General features: G+C 34.9%; 1 protein-coding gene across 1 annotated transcript; it reads right to left on the bottom strand.

The window, feature by feature from the left end:
• Window positions 1-18,892: 18,892 nt before the first annotated feature.
• Window positions 18,893-19,483, bottom strand: LOC142550605 (uncharacterized). The gene has a single exon (XM_075659679.1). It carries the CDS (start codon window positions 19,481-19,483, stop codon window positions 18,893-18,895), a length of 591 nt encoding a protein of 196 aa, XP_075515794.1.
• Between the last annotated feature and the right edge of the window lie 817 nt (window positions 19,484-20,300).

Here is a 20,300-nt window from a genome sequence, read left to right on the forward strand (position 1 = left end):
TGCAGGCACATATAGGAATGACTCAGTTCTTCGCACAGTTTGCGGGGAACCAGGCGACGGTGGATGCAAGGGCTAGGCCCAGACTAGAGGCAGTACACGAGAGGTTCAGGTGGATGAGCCCAAAGGAGTTTTCGGGGACCACTGACCCGATGATAGCCGAAGGATGGATTAAATCCATCGAGGTGATTTTTGCCTTTAAGGAGTTGCAAGATGCAGATAGGGTCAGGTGTGCCACATTTCTACTGACCAGGGACGCCAGACTGTGGTGGGAGAGCGCGTCCATGGCAGCGAACTTGCAGACCCTTTCTTGGGATGGCTTTAAGGAGGTATTCTACTCCAAGTACTTCACTGAAGAAGTACGATCCAAACTGACCAGGGAATTCATGACACTGCGACAGGGGGACAGCAGTGTTGCAGAGTTTGTCAGGAAGTTTGAAAGGGGGTGTCACTTTGTGCCCCTGATAGCTAATGATACAAAGGGAAAGTTGAGGTTGCGGCCGATCTTGCGCCGAGATGTCCGAGTAGCTTGTCCTACTACTTACACAGTTATCGTGTCTAGAGCTTTGGCGGCGGAGCAGGATCAGAGGGATATTAAGGCTGACATGCAGGGCAAGAGGCCCTATCAGGCTCCACAGCAGCAGCAGCAGCGACCTCAGTTTAAGAGGCCGTTCCAGGAGCAGCCAGGAAAGAAGCCTTATCAGGGACCGCCAAAGGGCAAGGGTCATATGCCACAGTAGAAGGCGCCACAGAGGCCGGGGGAGCACCCGGTGTGCCCGAAGTGCAACCGCCAGCAGCCGGGACAGTGTTTGTATGGGTGAGGTAAATGTTTCAAGTGCGGAGCCAGTGACCACATGTTGAAGGAGTGCCAAGTTGCGACTTTGATTGTTGCACTCCCAAGAGCAGGTTGTCCACAAGTAGTATAATTCGATGAGTTCGATTATCGTATCCTCGAGGAAGCTAAGGTAATTACAAGTCCACTACAATGTCTTTTTATTTATTTTTTCTTTTAGTTGTTTGAATCTTTAATTGTTCAAATTTTAATTTAAGTAGTTGAGATTAAAGGATCCACTCTTGGTATTTTAATAAAGTTAACTTTAACGAACATTATTGAAATCCACTTAATAAAATGGTTCCAATATATTAAATAATCATATTTATATTATGTTATATATTATTATCTTATAAGTATTTAATATATACCAAAACTTATAAATGTTGTCAAGTATTTATTGTGCTATATATATATTTGTAAACACTAAATCAAGGTTCCCACTTTAAATGGTTGGTAAAATCAAACTAACATTTAAATGGTACCAAGAAATTAATATTATGATATATTTATATATAATAAATCAAGGTTCCCACTTTAAATGGTTGGTAAAACCAAACAAACATTTAAAGGGTTCCAAGTAATTTAATATTATAATATATTCATATATAATAAATCAAGGCATCCACTTTAAATGGTTGGTAATACCAAACTAACATTTAAATGGTTCCAAGAATTTAGTGTAACATATAGCAACAATAAATCAAAACTCTCACTTATAAGTAGGGTATAAAAATGCTTAAAGAAATAAATATAACATAAACAATAAATAATGATTAAATAATATAAAACATAGATTCTTACCTTTTAGTAACCTTATTATCATGCCAAGAGTTTCACCTTTTCATCTCAAATTTAGGAAGTTAGCTATTCATTATTCAATGTGTGAACTTTGATAATGAAATTAACATGCTAATTATATTTAAATGAAGAAATAAAGGAAAAATATAGAGAGAAATATTATGAACTCAAAGGTTTGTTCATAGAATGAGAGATATCTCAATACATTACAATGCACCCCTATTTATAGCCAAATTTGGGGAGACAACCACAAATAAAATATTATTTTTTACACATAAGTCTTCATTGGTGTTCCAAGATATTATATTATATTACACATCACTTTTGAAAATCTTCTTCTCCGAATTTGCTTCTTCACATAAAAAGAAACATGTGGATAATTGAGTTGTCTAGTTGTGGTAATTTTTTCAAACCATTTGACCAAGTAATTTGAGAGATATGGTCAAAATACTAGAGCATGGTAAAACTGCCACTACTTTGGTAACTTTATTTGTTGCTTAATTTGATCCCAATTGTGAGAGGATTTTTATTTCATGCTTGCCACCAATATTGTAGATATTAACATCAACTTTCTACAGGTCCAAGAATCATCTTAATCCCATTTGCAACGCCAAGTTTATTTTTGTTTTATCTAACCTGTAAAAAATAGTAAAAACTTGTAATTACACAACAACTTATATTTTATACAATTTATTATAAAACATATAATATTTAAAGATTTAATAAACAAAAACTATATATTTATATTATAAAACATTTAATTAATGTACAATTTTTATGTTTATCACACCTCCCAACCATCTTATTGCGAGTCCCTAGCAATTTAAGCGTTAATAGCAATACAAAACATATTGATTAATTTAAATAGAAATGTAATCAAAACTATCTAAGTGTTTAAATTAAATTTGAAAACTGTCAAAGTTATATCAAGATCATCATAATTATAATTTATGAAATAATTTGAGATGATCAATTCAAAGCTTATTTCAGGTAGTTAAATTGTGAGGCCCGGGGCCGAAGAGGGCGGGGGGTGATCGCCGGTGCCATCAGTTGCACGGACAATGAGCGGCTCCTGGCAGGCTTCTAGGTGAAGGGAACATGAATGAACCGAACCCACACCGGAATGAGAGGGATTCCGAGACTGTTCAATGTAATGGACTGTACAGTTGAAGAGGGCTTAAAAGATTTGATTGGTACACTACTCATATCACGAAGGTGCATCTTCTTTTCGGTAGCTCATCACATAAGAACTCTAAAGTTAAGCGTGCTTGACTTGGGGCAATTTTGGGATGGGTAACCTCCTGGGAAGTTTCCCAGGGTGCGTGTGAGTGAGGACATAAGCACGCTGGAAAGACTCGTCTTGATACAGTGAGGACAGTCGTCGAATCTGGGGCGTTACAAGTGGTATCAGAGCCGACCTCTCTTAGTACGGTGTGGTTCGGGGACGAACCAAGCGGAAGCTGGTGGGCATGTGAGGCCCGGGGCCGAAGAGGGCGGGGGGTGATCGCCGGTGCCATCAGTTGCACGGACAATGAGCGGCTCCTGGCAGGCTTCTAGGTGAAGGGAACATGAATGAACCGAACCCACACCGGAATGAGAGGGATTTCGAGACTGTTCAATGTAATGGACTGTACAGTTGAAGAGGGCTTAAAAGATTTGATTGGTACACTACTCATATCACGAAGGTGCATCTTCTTTTCGGTAGCTCATCACATAAGAACTCTAAAGTTAAGCGTGCTTGACTTGGGGCAATTTTGGGATGGGTAACCTCCTGGGAAGTTTCCCAGGGTGCGTGTGAGTGAGGACATAAGCACGCTGGAAAGACTCGTCTTGATACAGTGAGGACAGTCGTCGAATCTGGGGCGTTACATAAATGTACACGGCCTTCAGAAATTTCTTGTAAGAGTCTCAACTCCATATCCTCACAGGTTAATAAATGTTTCAATTTATGGCAACGATTTCTCTCATGGAGTTGGAATACAGATAAATGTTCAGAAAAATGGTTTACAGAATGCAGACAGACAAACGAGCCAAACTAATCAAAAGATAGAAAATCCATTGATCCAAAAGCTAGTTGTTATCTTTGTTATCATCGGATCAGGCTTATGAACAAAAGCTTCCAAATCATCAATTAATTGGTCGGCAGTCGAAGCATAGATGAGCATCCGTCGTGAATTTTCTGAAATGAAATTTTGTCCCACAGCTTTATCAAGAAATGTCAACAAACTGTCATAATAAATATTGATATTCAACAAGCCCACAGGTTTATTATGGATATTATGTTGTGCCCAAGAAACAGTGTGAAAAATTTCTTCTAATGTACCAAAACCACCTGGTAGTGCGATAAAAGCATCAGAATTTTCAATCATTTGAGTGATTCTTTCATACATAGAAAAAACTTTTAATTCCTCCCCAATCGTAACACCTGTAATATTTCCTTCAGCTAAAGCTGTAGGAATAATACCCAAAACCTGACTACCTCCAAGATGAGCAGATGTTGTAACAGATCCCATTAACCCAATATTACCTCCCCCATATACCAAGTGAATTTTTCTCTCAGCCAATATCTTTCCAAGATTATTCGCTGCTTCTACAAACACTTCATTTTTTCCAGGACTCGACCCACAAAATACACAAATATTTTTCAATGTTTGTGCAGAGGATCCAGCCATGTTTTTACTTTTTTTTTTTTTGTCTGCGAAAATAGAGAGAAAGATGAGAGATTTTATAGGGGTAATATGTTATCATTACAAAACTATGGGTCACAGCTGTAAACAGAATAAATAGTAAAAACAATAATGACACACATGCATATAAACAGTAATGTGATTGTGGCTCACAATTTTCCTCTGGTTTTACGTCCAGAAACGGCTTCAACACCTTCTATTAGTCGAGGATATGCTTCCCATCCAATTTTTTTATAAATTGGCAAACATGGTCTTTTTTAGTCGGATTCCCAGGACTATGACGCTCATCTTGGAATTGTTTCCATAAACGGAGAAGTTCAATATGCACATGTCCACTAGAATGCGTCTCAAGAGTCAATAAGATGTTATCTAAAGACTCCTTACTCAGCCCATTCTTAATGAAACCAATTTTATCTTCTCTGTTATTGGAAACACATCCCAAAGATCTGCATCGTTTGTCACAAGTCCATCTTGCACACTTATGACAAACCCCTAAACTTTTGGCCCTTCGTTTTTTCGCATAAGTGTTTTTTCCTAATCCAGGCAAATACCGAATGAGCAATGATTGTGGAACTTCTCCTCCTAATCGGACCTTAGCTTCTATTACAAGACGAATATCTTCTGGAATTCCTTTTTGCATTAGCAATCTCAATCTTTCACACCTTCCTGCATAAATTTTTCTTAGAACATTTTCAGAAATAGAGGGAAAATATTTACAAATTTTTGAGAGAATTTCATCCATTTTGAAAAGAAAAGAAATGATTTTTTTATTTATTTTTGTATCGGAAATTGTGGGAAACTGATTTAACCGACTATGAGAATCACGGAGTACCGTTATCCGCCATTTAACCGGGAAAATAAAAAGATTAAGAAAACCTGAAATAAAAACAAACAAACTTAAATGCAACACAAAATAAAAAAGAATCAAGGATCAGAAAGGGAAATAAACTCTTCTTGAAAGATTTTATTTTCTAAAAATGGTTTAAGCCTTTGTCCATTTATTTTAAAAATATCACCATTTTTAGGATTTTCAATATCCACAGCTCCATAATTATACACATGCTTTACAACATATGAGCCTGTCCATCTTGATCGTAATTTTCCTGGGAATATGTGAAGTCTAGAATTATAAAGCAAAACTTTTTTACCAATCTCAAAAGATTTTCTAAGAATTGTTTTATCATGAAATGATTTGATTTTTTCTTTATAAATCCTTGAATTCTCATATGCGTCATTTCTGAATTCATCAAGTTCATTAAGTTGCAATTTACGCAATTTGTTGGCATCATCCATGCTTGAACTTAAAGTTTTGATCGCCCAATAAGATTTATGTTCCAATTCCACAGGCAAATGACAATGTTTTCCGTAAACCAACCTATAGGGAGACATATTCAATGATGTTTTAAAAGCTTTTCGATATGCCCAAAGTGCATCATTAAGTCGCAGATACCAATCTTTTCTATTTGAGTTAACAGTTTTTTCCAAAATTTACTTTATCTCCCGATTAGCTAATTCAACTTGTCCATTTGTTTGAGGATGATAAGGGGTAGTTACTTTATGAGTAATACCATATTTTTTCATTAATGAAGCAAATAGTTTATTAACAAATTGAGTTCCCCCATCACTTATCATGGCTCGAGGAATTCCAAATCTACTAAAAATATTTTCTTTTAAAAATTTGATGACGATTTTATGATCATTTGTTCGACATGAAATTGCCTCTATCCATTTGGAAACATAATCAACTGCAACTAAAATATACAAGTATCCAAACGACGGTGGAAAAGGTCCCATAAAATCTATTCCCCAACAATCAAAGATTTTAATTTCAATAATAGGATTCAAAGGCATCATGTTTCTTTTGGAAATCGCACCCAATTTTTGACAATTTTCACGGATCTTGCAGATTTCGTGGGTGTCTTTAAACAAAGTGGGCCAATAGAATCCACACTGCAAGATTTTTGCAGCTGTTTTCTTTGAAGAAAAATGTCCTCCGCATGCTTCTGAATGACAAAATTTAATGACACTACTTACCTCATTGTCGGGTATGCAACGTCGAAAAATTTGATCCAGACAATACTTGAACAGATACGGATCATCCCAATAAAAGTTTTTTACCTTATTCAAAAATTTTCTTTTATCTTGAGAACTCCATTGCGGTGGCATTTTTCCTGTCACAAGAAAATTTACTATGTTAGCAAACCAAGGTGTAGTAGTAACTGAAAATAGATGTTCATCAGGAAAATTATCGTTAATTGGTGTCATTTCACAAGATGATCTTGTTACTAGTCTCGATAAATGATCGGCTACGACATTCTCGGTTCCTTTTTTATCTTTGATCACAGTGTCAAATTCTTGGAGCAACAAAATCCATCGTATCAGTCGTGGCTTTGCATCCTGTTTGGTCAACAAATATCTAATAGCAGAATGATCAATAAACACAATAGTCGTTGATCCAATCAAATAAGAACGAAATTTATCTAATGCAAATATTACAGCAAGTAGTTCTTTTTCAGTTGTGGAGTAATTCATTTGAGCATTATTTAAAGTTCTACTTGCATAATTTATCACATAAGGCTTACCGTTTCTTCTTTGACCCAATACTGCACCGACTGCATAATCACTCGCATCGCACATGATTTCAAATGGTAAAGACCAATCAGGAGGTTGCATGATAGGAGCTGATGTTAAATGTCGAATGATTTTATCAAAAGCATTTTGACATTCTTGAGTCCACTCAAATGCAGTGTCTTTTGTTAAGAGATTACAAATGGGTTTAGAGATTAAACTAAAGTCCTTTATAAACCTCCTATAAAATCCAGCATGTCCCAAAAATGAGCGAATTTCTTTAATGGTTTTTGAAGGGGGTAAATTGGCAATGACATCAACTTTTGCTTTATCAACTTCAATTCCATGAGATGACACGACATGTCCCAGAACAATTCCAGAAGTAATCATGTAATGACATTTTTCCCAATTTAAAATAAGACCTTTTTCCTCGCATCTTTTTAAAACTTTTTCCAAATTTTTAAGACAATTATCAAATGTATTCCCAAAGACAGTTAAATCATCCATGAAAATTTCCAAACAATTTTCAACCATGTCGCAAAAAATTATTAGCATACATCTTTGAAATGTTGCTGGGGCATTGCATAATCCAAATGGCATCCTTCTAAATGCAAATGTTCCAAAAGCACATGTGAATGTAGTTTTATCTTGATCTTCGAGTGCAATGAGAATTTGATAATAACCTGAATATCCATCAAGAAAAAAGTAGTATGGATGACCTGCTACTCTTTCTAAAATTTGATCCAAAAATGGTAATGGAAAATGATCTTTTCTAGTGGCGTCATTTAATTTTCTATAATCAATACACATCCGCCAACTAGATGGGACTCGACTTGTTAACAATTCACTTTTTTCATTTTATATCACAGTGATGCCAGATTTTTTTGGAACTACTTGTGTTGGGCTTACCCACTTACTATCAGAAATAGGGTAGATAATCCCAACATCAAGTAGTTTGAGAACTTCAGTTTTCACAACTTCTTTCATGTGTGGATTTAATCTCCTTTGTGGTTGTTGAGATGTTTTAGTATTTTCTTCTAAATGAATTTTGTGTGTGCAAATTAGTGGATTAATGTCCTTGGGATCTTTTAGTGTCCAACCAATTGCATTTTTATGTCTTTTAAGCATATCAACTAATTTACCTTCTTGATCACTTTCTAGTTTGGAAAAAATTACCACCGGATATCTTTCATCTTCTCCAAGAAATGCATACTTCAATTCTTCTGGCAAGGGTTTTAACTCCAATATGGGTGGTTTGTCTTTGTTCTCATATTTTGCATCAAATTCTTTCTCTGATCCTGGTAACGAGTGATACCTGATAAAATCATCAAGATCAATTTCAATATTTTCTTTAACAGTTTCAATTGAACAAAAATCTAATTGATCACGAGTACTCCCTTCTTGAATATTTTCTTCCACAAGAGTTTCAATAAGATTTTCATCTTCACTTTCATCTCCTTTGTCATGTGGTTGCTTACGAAGATTAAAAACATTTAGCTCCAAGGTCATGTTAGCAAATGACAACTTCATTATTCCATTCCTGCAATTTATAAGAGCATTAGAAGTTGCTAAAAATGGACGACCCAGAATTACAGGAATTGCATTACAATCTTCGATAGGTTGTGTATCTAAAACTATGAAATCGACAGGATATACAAAGTTATCAACTAGGACCAATACGTCTTCTACCATACCTCTTGGCACTTTAACAGATCTATCGGCAAGTAAAAGTGTTACCGAAGTAGATTTTAACTCGCCTAGATTGAGTTCTTGATAAACTGAATATGGAAGTAAATTCACACTAGCTCCAAGATGAAGCAAGGCTTTTTTAATCTTTCGTTCTCCAATAATACATGAAATAGTAGGACAACCAGGGTCTTTGTATTTCAAAGTATTATTATTTTGAATGATTGCACTTACTTGTTCGGCTAAAAATGCTTTCTTTTTCACATTCAATTTTCTTTTCACAGTGCACAAGTATTTCAAAAATTTGGCATATGATGGTACCTGTTTTATTGCATCTAATAAAGGAATATTAACATTTACTTGTTTAAAAATATCATATATATCAGAATTCAAATTTGATTTTTTTGTATTTTTCAATGCATGAGGGAATGGTGGTGACACTATCTGTTGAACCTCCTCTTCGCAAGTTATGGGTTCCACTTCCTTACCCTTTGGAGTTGATTTATCATCATCTTCACGAGGTTCAAGAATGGATTTTTCCACAACCTTACCACTTCGAAGGGTAATAACAGATTTTACCTGATCCATCGGTTGAGTTCCAGAAGTTTCAGTTTGTGAATGATGATCCTTGGGATTAGGCAGAGGTTGTGAAAGAAATTTACCTTTTTCATGAACAATAAGTGCAGATGCAAATTTACCAAGAGTATCTTTCAAATCTGTCATGGTTTGAGCAGTTTGAGTATTGATAGACTATTGCTTTGCAATGAGAGAATTCAATGTATCTTCCAAATTTCTTTTAGGTGGAGGTACATAAGGTGCATAATTTTGAAAATTTTGTTGATTTTGGAAATGTGGTTGTGAAAATTGTGCAGCATTATCATTCCTCCAACTAAAATTTGGATGATTTCGTCAATCTGGATTGTAATTTTGAGAAAATGGTTCAAAATTTGGCCTTTTAAAATTGTTCAAAACATTTGCTTGTTCATGGAGACATTCTTTAAAAGAGGACAAAGTGGGACAATCTTTTGTAAAATGATCACTTGTATCACAGATGTGACACACAATTTCTTGAACAGATTTTAATTGACCATTCTTTTTCAATTCAAGTGCCTCCACTTTTCTTGCCAAAGAAGTAAATCTAACTTGGAGATCATGTTCATCTTTGAGGGTGTACATACCTCCACCAGATGTGGGAGATTGAATCTTGTTTGATGGTTCAATTGTACCTATAGTGTCCCAATTTTGAGCATTTTCAGCTAATGAATCGAGATACTCAATTGCCTCATTTGGATCTTTATCTTCAAATGTTCCATTACACATAAATTCAACCATTTGCCTATCTTTAGGTGTTAAGCCTTCATAAAATTAAGAAACAACTCTCCAAATTTCAAAACCATGATGTGGACAAAGATTAAGCAATTCTTTGTATCTATCCCAACACTAATAAAAAGTTTCTTCTTGTTTTTGAGTGAAGTGATGATTTGCCTTTTGAAAGAATTTGTTCTATGAGATGGAAAAACTTTTTCAAAAATTGTTGTTGCAATTCATCCCAAGTTCGAATGGATCCCGATCTAAGATTTTGTAGCCAAGTTTTAGCTTTATCTTTTAAAGAAAAAGGAAAAAGCTTAAGTCGAATGGTGTTCATGCTACAATTTAGATCATTATATGTGTTGCACACTTCTTCAAACTCTCGTAAATGCATGTATGGATTTTCAGAATCTGAGCCATGAAAATTGGGTAAAAGTTGGATAATACCAGGCTTAAAATTGAAATGAGATGTATCAGGGGGAAAAACTAGACATGAAGGTGCACTAGTACGTGTAGGATTCATGTGATCTCTAAGTGTTCTTCGTCTATCATGATCATGTTGAGATTGAATTTCATCTTCATTTTCTTGGATGGGTTCTTCCGCCATGTTTTGTAAAAATAAAGGGTTATTTCGAATGAGTCGGCCACTAAGTGTACGTGACCAAATGCTCATGCAAATGCAAATGCAAAAGAATAAAAACACACAAAAGAAATAAAAATTTAAATAAAGAAAAATAAAATATAAACAAAATTAAATAGACTTGAAATTAAATTATACTTCCCCGGCAACGGCGCCAAAAACTTGTTGCGACTTTGATTGTTGCACTCCCAAGAGCAGGTTGTCCACAAGTAGTATAATTCGATGAGTTCGAATATCGTATCCACGAGGAAGCTAAGGTAATTACAAGTCCACTACAATGTCTTTTTATTTATTTTTTCTTTTAATTGTTTGAATCTTTAATTGGTAATTTTTAATTGTTCAAATTTTAATTTAAGTAGTTGAGATTAAAGGATCCACTATTGGTATTTTAATAAAGTTAACATTAACGAACATTATTGAAATCCACTTAATAAAATGGTTCCAATATATTAAATAATCATATTTATATTATGTTATATATTATTATCTTATATGTATATATACCAAAACTTATAAATGTTGTCAAGTATTTATTGTGCTATATATATATTTGTAAACACTAAATCAAGGTTCCCACTTTAAATGGTTGGTAAAACCAAACTAACATTTAAATGGTACCAAAAAATTAATATTATGATATATTTATATATAATAAATCAAGGTTCCCACTTTAAATGGTTGGTAAAACCAAACAAACATTTAAAGGGTTCCAAGTAATTTAATATTATAATATATTCATATATAATAAATCAAGGCATCCACTTTAAATGGTTGGTAATACCAAACTAACATTTAAATGGTTCCAAGAATTTAGTGTAACATATAGCAACAATAAATCAAAACTCCCACTTATAAGTAGGGTATAAAAATGCTTAAAGAAATATATATAACATAAACAATAAATAATGATTAAATAATATAAAACATAGATTCTTACCTTTTAGTAACCTTATTATCATGCCAAGAGTTTCACATTTTCATCTCAACTTTAGGAAGTTAGCTATTCATTATTCAAAGTGTAAAACTTTGAATATGAAATTAACATGCTAATTATATTTAAATGAAGAAATAAAGGAAAAATATAGAGAGAAATATTATGAACTCAAATGTTTGTTCATAGAATGAGGGATATCTCAATACATTACAATGCACCCCTATTTATAGCCAAATTTGGGGAGACAACCACAAATAAAATATTATGTTTTACACATAAGTCTTCATTGGTGTTCCAAGATATTATATTATATTACACATCACTTTTGAAAATCTTCTTCTCCGAATTTGCTTCTTCACATAAAAAGAAACATGTGAATAATTGAGTTGTCTAGTTGTGGTATTTTTTTCAAACCATTTGACCAAGTAATTTGAGAGATATGGTCAAAATACTAGAGCATGGTAAAACTGCCACTACTTTGGTAACTTTATTTGTTGCTTAATTTGATCCCAATTGTGAGAGGATTTTTATCTCATGCTTGCCACCAATATTGTAGATATTAACATCAACTTTCTACAGGTCCAAGAATCATCTTAATCCCATTTGCAACGCCAAGTTTATTCTTGTTTTATCGAACCTGTAAAAAATAGTAAAAACTTGTAATTACACAACAACTTATATTTTATACAATTTATTATAAAGCATATAATATTTAAACATTTAATAAAATAAAAACTATATATTTATATTATAAAACATTTAATTAATGTACAATTTTTATGTTTATCATGCCCACAGTGGAGGCAACCGAAAAAGGGAAGAGTGTTCGCCATGCATGCTCAGGAGGCGAACCCAGACACGACGCTATTGACTGGTAAACTATTTAATTAAGCATCGTATTACGTTGCCATGCATGTGTTGGAATTTCATTTGGGTTTATTAGTGTGCAAGTAATATTTTTGGGTGTCATGCGATATAAATTTCTTCTATACCTGAGATTAAGGTTAGAATTTTGAGGAGATTAGTTTTGTGTTGTGGTAACGTCTCTCAGGAAATATATTCATAAAGAGACTAGCCACGAAGGCCCCTATAGACTCAGGAGCCACCCACTCCTTTATTTCGGAGACGTTCGCTAGTCACTTGGACGTCAAGTCTATTGGACTCGACGTGAGCTATACAGTGACAGTCCCATCAAGGGAGGAATTGTCAGCTACTAGCGTGGTGAGAGACATCGATCTGGAACTGCAGGGCCACCTAGTGTACGCCGATTTGATTGTGATGCAGATATCATTGCACTTTTACTTATTTACCGACTCTTATGGGGTCATCAGGTGGCAAGGTTGGGTGTTTTGTCGAAACATATAGGAGTCGATGCATTGTAGTCGGGGATTCACTGCTTACCTTCGGGTATGGATATCCCATGTGTATGTAGTTTGAAATCTCTAACCAGAGTATGGTGGCAATTAAGAAAGGGGTTTCTTAGATTACCCCATCCATGCAACTACGACATGACATACAATATCGATTCTTTGACAACTCTCGATATACCAATAGTTGTCGAATCGGTCGGGATATATAAGATTAAGGGACTGTACTGTACGCTAACCTTAATTGAATGGTTCTTGCAGGCACTTTCATTTGATACCTAGGGAATCATGTAAGCGATGCTGCTAGGCGTTTAACATGATTGGTTGGGTACTATCAGACTTTAGTTCTGACGTTCTTATTATCAAGGAGTTGATAATTAAGAATGGAGCAATTAGGGTATGCTCATATAAGGACATGTTTAGTCCCGAATCACATTAAAATGTGAACCCACGGCTAGTTGTATAAATGAACCATTGAGGGCCACACAAGTGCTAACTTTCTAGATCCCGTTGAGAAGGAAATTAGTGCAATGTGTTGAACGGCTTATAAAGTAGTTTATAAGCACAAGGAAAATTTAGAAGTATGACTTCTAAGGGGAATGTAACTTTTAACTTGTGGATGTGTTCCTAAATTAAAAGTTGGCCAAGTGAATAATGTATTTGAAAATTGTGATTTTCATAAACATTGTTGTGGACTAAATTAAATTTCATGTTATGGGACGTCTATGCATGTGTGTAAGTACAAGCTTTTAAGTATGCAAGTTCAAGTTTCAAGTACGTACGCTCTATTTTAAAGTTGCATGTGATTTTATTACGTATTACTCGTTACTCCCAATTTATACATGTTGAGTCTTTAGACTCACTAGACTTGATCGATGCAGGTGAGGATGCATTTGAGGAGACGGGAGGTGGGGACCAAGGAGCTGGCTTGGACTGAGCAGTAGGCTAGACCCAAGGACCGCCCAATTTTTATGATTTTATGAACTGTTCCAAATACTCTGATTTCATGTTATCGATTATGAGTTTTAAACAAGTACTTTTAGTAAACTTCATTTGAGATCTTTTGTTGCAACAATATTTGGGGATGAATAGTTTATTTTATCGACTTTTGAAGGTTCACCTTTCATTAAAGAAAATTTTTAATTTTTCCGCAAATTTTAAGTAGTAAAAAGTACGGTACGTTAAAGTTTCGATTTCTAGGACAAAATCTTTTGAAAGAGGGGGAGAAATAATGACCCGATTTAATCAGATGTTATTTGGCGATAATTAAGATTAATTATTTTAAATTGAGAAATTTAAAATAATTAAGCAGAATAATTAAATAGTTTGTTTAAAATATTTATTAGAAAACATCAGTTTATAGATGATAGTAAAATGCTTTAAATTTTATAACACATTAGAGTTGAAATAAAATAAATCCGGTCAAATTTCAAAACCCAAAAAGAAGAAAAGATAAACACACATATAATATTAATATATATATATATATTCTAATACTCTCTCACACACACTACACCTATAAACACACACGAATCTTTACCCCTTTCCCGTAACTTTCTGTCAAAAAAAACCTTCAACCATTTCGTATCCTGTGACCATCGCTAGCGTCCGGTGCATCGCCAAAAAAATTGAAATAACCACATATCTGGAAAGCCCTTGAGGAGAGCTACGTGTTGGTACCCATATTGAAGTGTTTCTCGACACTTTTCGACAAACCCGCCACCCACTTCACCATTGAATCACAGTTGTACATCGCCGGAATTCAGAAATTGACTAAGAGCTTTAGTTTTCTGTATCATAGGTTTTATTTTGGCATATATATTGAGGTACAAATCGACTCCAGAAATTGTTCAATGGTTGTAGTAATTTTTATTTAAATTTGATATCAATATAGATAATTGTTATATTTTTGGTGTAGGTAAAAACTTTTAGTTGAGTCGAGGTATCGATCAAATTTTAGAAATCTTTTAGCGATTCTCAGAATATTTAATTAGAGATTTGAAATATTGAGATGTATAAAATCGAGTATTAGCTTGTTTGATGCCTTAGAATTGTTGGGAATTATTACGTAAAACTTTGATATAAAATGCAAAGTTTGGGAAAGTAGGAAAGTTAATCGCTTGAATATTAGTTATCGTCGTTTAAAGCTGAAAAGAATATTTTGCGACGAATTAAAATAGAAATGATTGATTTTATGCATTTTAGGCGATATTGAAATTTTAGGAATTTAAAATGCCTAAATAGTTGAAACTGAATTTTTTAGTGAATTTAAATGGTTGTTGAGTTTTATATGATAACAAGACTGTTTAAATTAATATTCGGATGATTTGTCTGAGTTGACATTCTCAGGACTTTCTTTAGGATTTAAGTTACTAGTAAATTAGTTGAGGTAAGTAGAGATCAGTTAATTTTACGATGTCTGACAGAGGCATCTCATGATCCTGTGTATGATTTATTTGCTATTTGATAATTTATGTGATATTATATGTTGGCTCGCATATTATCAGTTGGTAATTGATGTGAAAAATAAAATAAAATATTTCTTTTGTTCACACACATTTTATTTTAGTTTGACATATCAATACTACTGAACATATCATATTGAGCCTATCTGTTATTGAGATCCAGTTATATTTCGGTGTATGATATGATATTGTCTTTTGGAGATATTTGGCTACCTTGATTCGGTCTGGTTTAGGTAGTTTCTGGCTTCGAGGCTAGGCCATATCCCAGGCACGGTCCGTTAAGTCGTGGACCACCTCGAGCATATATGTATTATTGTTGATATCGATAATTTGATTCATGATATCCTGTTATCTTTCACCTATACATGCATTGCATTCATGCATGGCATCATTGCATTTCTATGTCATATATCGTGGTTTCTTGATGTATCGTACTGGGGTTTCTGACCCCCGAGAGGGGGCTGTCGTGTTTTTTGTGTGGACATGACAGGTGGTACAGGTGGTTCGACCTCAGGCGCTCGAGCGGAAACCTCGGGAAGTACCAAAGCTCCTTGAGAGGAGGCTAAGTTGTATTTAGGTACTGCATGGTGTTACTGTCTCCCAGATACTATATGTATATATTTGGAGGATTGTATTATGGTATTATCGAGCCTTTTCAGCTCTATGATATTTTTGTTTGTATATGTCATGATCGTGTCTGACTGACACATGTTTATGTTGTTGTGTTTATTGAGGGCATATGTTGTTTATTTTGAGTATTTGATTTTCTGGTATGTCTTATTTGTGGGAAGTTCATGCCGAAATTATATAGGCCCAAACGCAAAAGTTTAACTCACTTTTCCGTTGTTTACTGATTAATCATGATTGCATGTTAATAAATTGTGATTAGGATAACGGGCCCTCACAGAATCATTGAGATATATCCTCTCTTGGATTCCGCCATAAAGAATATCCTCAGTATGTGTCGATATTAGTGTATTGGGTGAGCTCTGGCATCCTCTTTGATATATCCTTATAGATCTGTATTTCTAATACATAGGTTGTTTCACTCATATCCTTCATGGAGAATTTAGCAGCTAACCGTATTTTAATTGGTTGCAGCATATTTACATCATTTCGAATGGGTAGTATGTCGTCAACATAAATTAGTAGAAATGTCATTGCAGTCCTACTAGCCAATTCTTGTATACACAAAGTTTCTCAAGATTCTTAACAAAATCAAATTCTTTGATGATGTCATCAAATCTGAAGCTCCAAATCATTGATGCCTGTTTGAGTCCATATATGAATCCTCTCTTGGATTCTTATCATGTGTACGCTCTATTTTCCTTAGGAAAGTGGCTCTAATCATCTTTCTTTTTAGACGATACTCACATGTATCAAGAGAGTTTGTCTTACAAATCAAACATCTCATCTTTCACTAACTTGTGAATCTTTATTATTTAAATATGTCCTAGCTTAGCCTGTGATAAGTGTGCTTGATTTATACTATCTTGTTTTGTTTTTTGTTTTTTTTGAAATCGTATTAAGTTGGACATCATTAGTTGTAATATATTTTATTTTTAAGTTATAGAAATCGTTTTCCAATTAGTCTGTTCTTATTAAACATTCATTCTTATAAATATTGCAAACAATTTTAGCAAATAAATAAAAAATCCATTTTTATCAAGCATAGAAATGAAAATAATATTTTTAACCAAGTTAGGAACATATAAAACATCTCTAAAAATAACTTAAAATTATTGCTTAATAATAAATAAATATCTTCTATGGCCTTCGCAGCAACACTTGATCCATTGCCCATCCTCATGAAGGTCTCACTATCCAGTAGCCTCTACTTCTTGTCATCACCTGCAAATAAATACATAGATGAGAACCACATCCAGTATTTAACAACCAATAAGTCGAATTAACTGATATATTTATCACGTCCCGAGACCAAGGCGTCAGTGACATCCGGCATTGTTTATCAATTTTAATGAAAACAATATGCCTCGTAGCAAATAGCCAAAACAAGTCTTTTTCATAAATAATCATTGTCTTTTATATTGACAACAAAATGGAAATTACATTAATAGAATTGCGGAAGCGGAATACAAAAATATACAAAATCTTGATCCTTGAACTCTTGATACAATCACCAGTCCCAGAACATCTTATGTTCTCCCTCGTTCAACTGCTGCTCATTCTTATATTGAGAGATGTAAGGGGTGAGTGTTTTGGGAAACATTGAGCAAGTGGGGGCCGATCAATTATCACAGATACATATAATGATAATTTAAACACATCTTTTAACATACTTTCAAAACTTAGTATATCAAACATTAACCGAATCAGACTCAAAAGGTGAAACAGAACTTATCAGAACAATTCAAAACAGAACAGAGCAGAACAAACGGAACACTGTTATTCATTTCGTCATCCATGGTCAAATTGTCCCCCATATGTTAGTCATATAAGGGGTGTGGCAACAACACATTTTTATACTCACTGATGGGGCCAGACAGAACACAATTTTATAACAACTGATGGGGGCCAGACAGAACTTACAATCATCGTTCCATGTCCAAATCAAATCATAACAATGAATTACCAAAAATCAGATTTAACAAACAGTTCGTATCAGAATTTCGAAAGGATGCAGCAGAATCAAAGATTATCGAAGACAGAAAGCACAAAACGTATATCGATCAAGATTTTAAAAAGAAGATAGCATTTTTCCAAAATGAATGGACCCACATGAAAGCATTTCATGATATATTTATACAAAGTTTAAGTTTAAAAGAAAATTACATAACAAAAACCCACTTACTGTTGGTTCAAACATGCAGTTCAAACTTGGCCGAAATTTGAGCGAAGCCTTAGCCAAACTTGGTTGTGCGAAGATTGCTGAAACTCGGACAGATAATGACCCAGATTTGGACAGGGCCTTCACGATTTCAACACGAGATCTCCGGCATGACTCTTCCTTCTCCTTCCTTGGTAGTGGCGGCTGAGAGGGTGTTTGGAGGGGAGATGGCCTTTTTTTGTGGCTTTTTTGGTGTGGTTTTTTTCAGCATGTTGGGGTGGTATTTATAGGTAAACAAGTGCTCTTTCATAACCCCATGGCCATCCCCTTCATGCCCAAGAAAGTCCTTCAATGTGGTCAAAGTTCATCCAACTCAAGGGTCACATTGATCAACTCAAGGGTTATTTCCAGCGGATTAAATTTGTTCATTCCTTTAGCTCTTCTCCTAGATCCCTTTTTGATTCTTTTTGGACAATAAAGATGAGCTTCCTTGAGCTAAAATATTAGGCTCATGAGCTGGGGATTTACTCCTTCGGTGATGATGCTTTGATTATTGCGGTTTCTCATAGCATAGATTCCCTTTGAGCTAATCCTTGAGCTCTTGAGTTTCTCCCTCGAGCCGCGTTAGCTGAAATTTTATGTTTATTGTTGAGTTTTATGGTCAAGTTTAAAGTTTTAAAAATCATGACGAGTTTTATGTCTTACATGATTTTCTTCGAAATTCCGAATCCTCACATTCCACCCTCCTTATTGGAGGTTTCTTCCTCGAAACTTGAATTAGCTAGATCCTTTAAAGAGATGAGGATATTGATCGAGTATTCATTCTTCTAATTCCCATGTTTCTTCTCCTTCAGTATGATTTGACCATTGTATTTTGACATATGGGATTTTTCGGTGTCTCAGCACTTGATCTTTGGTGTCCACTATTCGGATAGAGACTTTTTCATATTTCAGCTCTTCGTTCAGGTTTCCTTCGATCATTAGCAAAGCAACTTTAAGAATGTGGCTCGGGTCTGGGACATATTTCCTTAGTTGTGAGACGTGGAAAACGTTATGAATTCTGGACATGTCTGGTGGTAAGGCCAGTTGGTAGGCTAGGGTTCCCACTTTTTCCAATATTTCGGAGGGTCTGACATATCTTGGTTTTAGTTTTCCGGACTTGCTGAACCGAACCACTCCTTTAAGAAGTGAGACTTTAACATAAACTTTTTCATCGATCTCAAATTCCAACAGTCTTCGCTTTAAATCAGCCCAACTCTTTTGTCGATCTTGAGCTGCCTTGACTCTTTCTCTAATTATGGCTACTTTGTCAATGGCAAGCTCAGGTCCAGTGACAGCCTTTTCTCCGACTTTATCCCAGTACAGAGGTGACCTAAACTTCCGGCCATACAATGCTTCATACGGTGCCATTTCGATACTACTGTGATAGCTGTTATTATAGGAAAATTCTATCAGAGGTAACTGTTCGCTCCAATTCCCATGAAAATACAGAGCACATGCTCTCAACATGTCCTCTAGGGTTTGAATTGTCCTTTCGATTTGGCCATCAGTCTGTGGATGATAGGTCTTGCTGAGAGTTACTTTGGTTCTCATGGCTTCTTGAAAATTTTTCCAAAATCGTGATACAAATCTTGGGTCTCTGTCGGATAATATACTTGCCGGAACCCTGGGTAATCTTACTATGTTATCCATGTACAGGGTGGCTAGTCTATCAAGGTTGTAATTCATTCGAACTGGTATGAAATGTGCCGATTTGTTTAGTCTGTCAACGATTACCCATATCACATCGTGACTTTGTCTCGATTTTGATAATTCTACTACAAAGTCCCTGGAGATGTTTTCTCATTTCCACTTTTGTATTTCTAATGGTTGTAGGAGTCCTCCAGGCCGTTGATGTTCCACTTTGACCTGTTGACAGGTTAGGCATTTGGAAACAAAGACAGCTACATCTTTCATCATTCCATTCCACCAGTAATTCTTTTTCAATTCTCGATACATTTTATTGCTTCCAGGGTGGACTGAAAATTTTGAATATGTGCCGTGGAGATTACTTCTTCCCGAATCCCATTAATGTCTTGCACACACAAACGCCCTTTCATCCAAAGAACACTATTCTCATCGGTCTAGAATTCTTGGGTTTTTCCTTCTTGAATTTGCTCCTTAATTTTTATGATAGAGGGGTCTTGGCTTTGTTTCAATTGATTTTTTCTCGAAGACATGATTGCAT

This window comes from Primulina tabacum, chromosome 7 (genome assembly GCF_025594145.1).
Source record: "Primulina tabacum isolate GXHZ01 chromosome 7, ASM2559414v2, whole genome shotgun sequence".
Taxonomy (NCBI): Eukaryota; Viridiplantae; Streptophyta; class Magnoliopsida; order Lamiales; family Gesneriaceae; genus Primulina; species Primulina tabacum.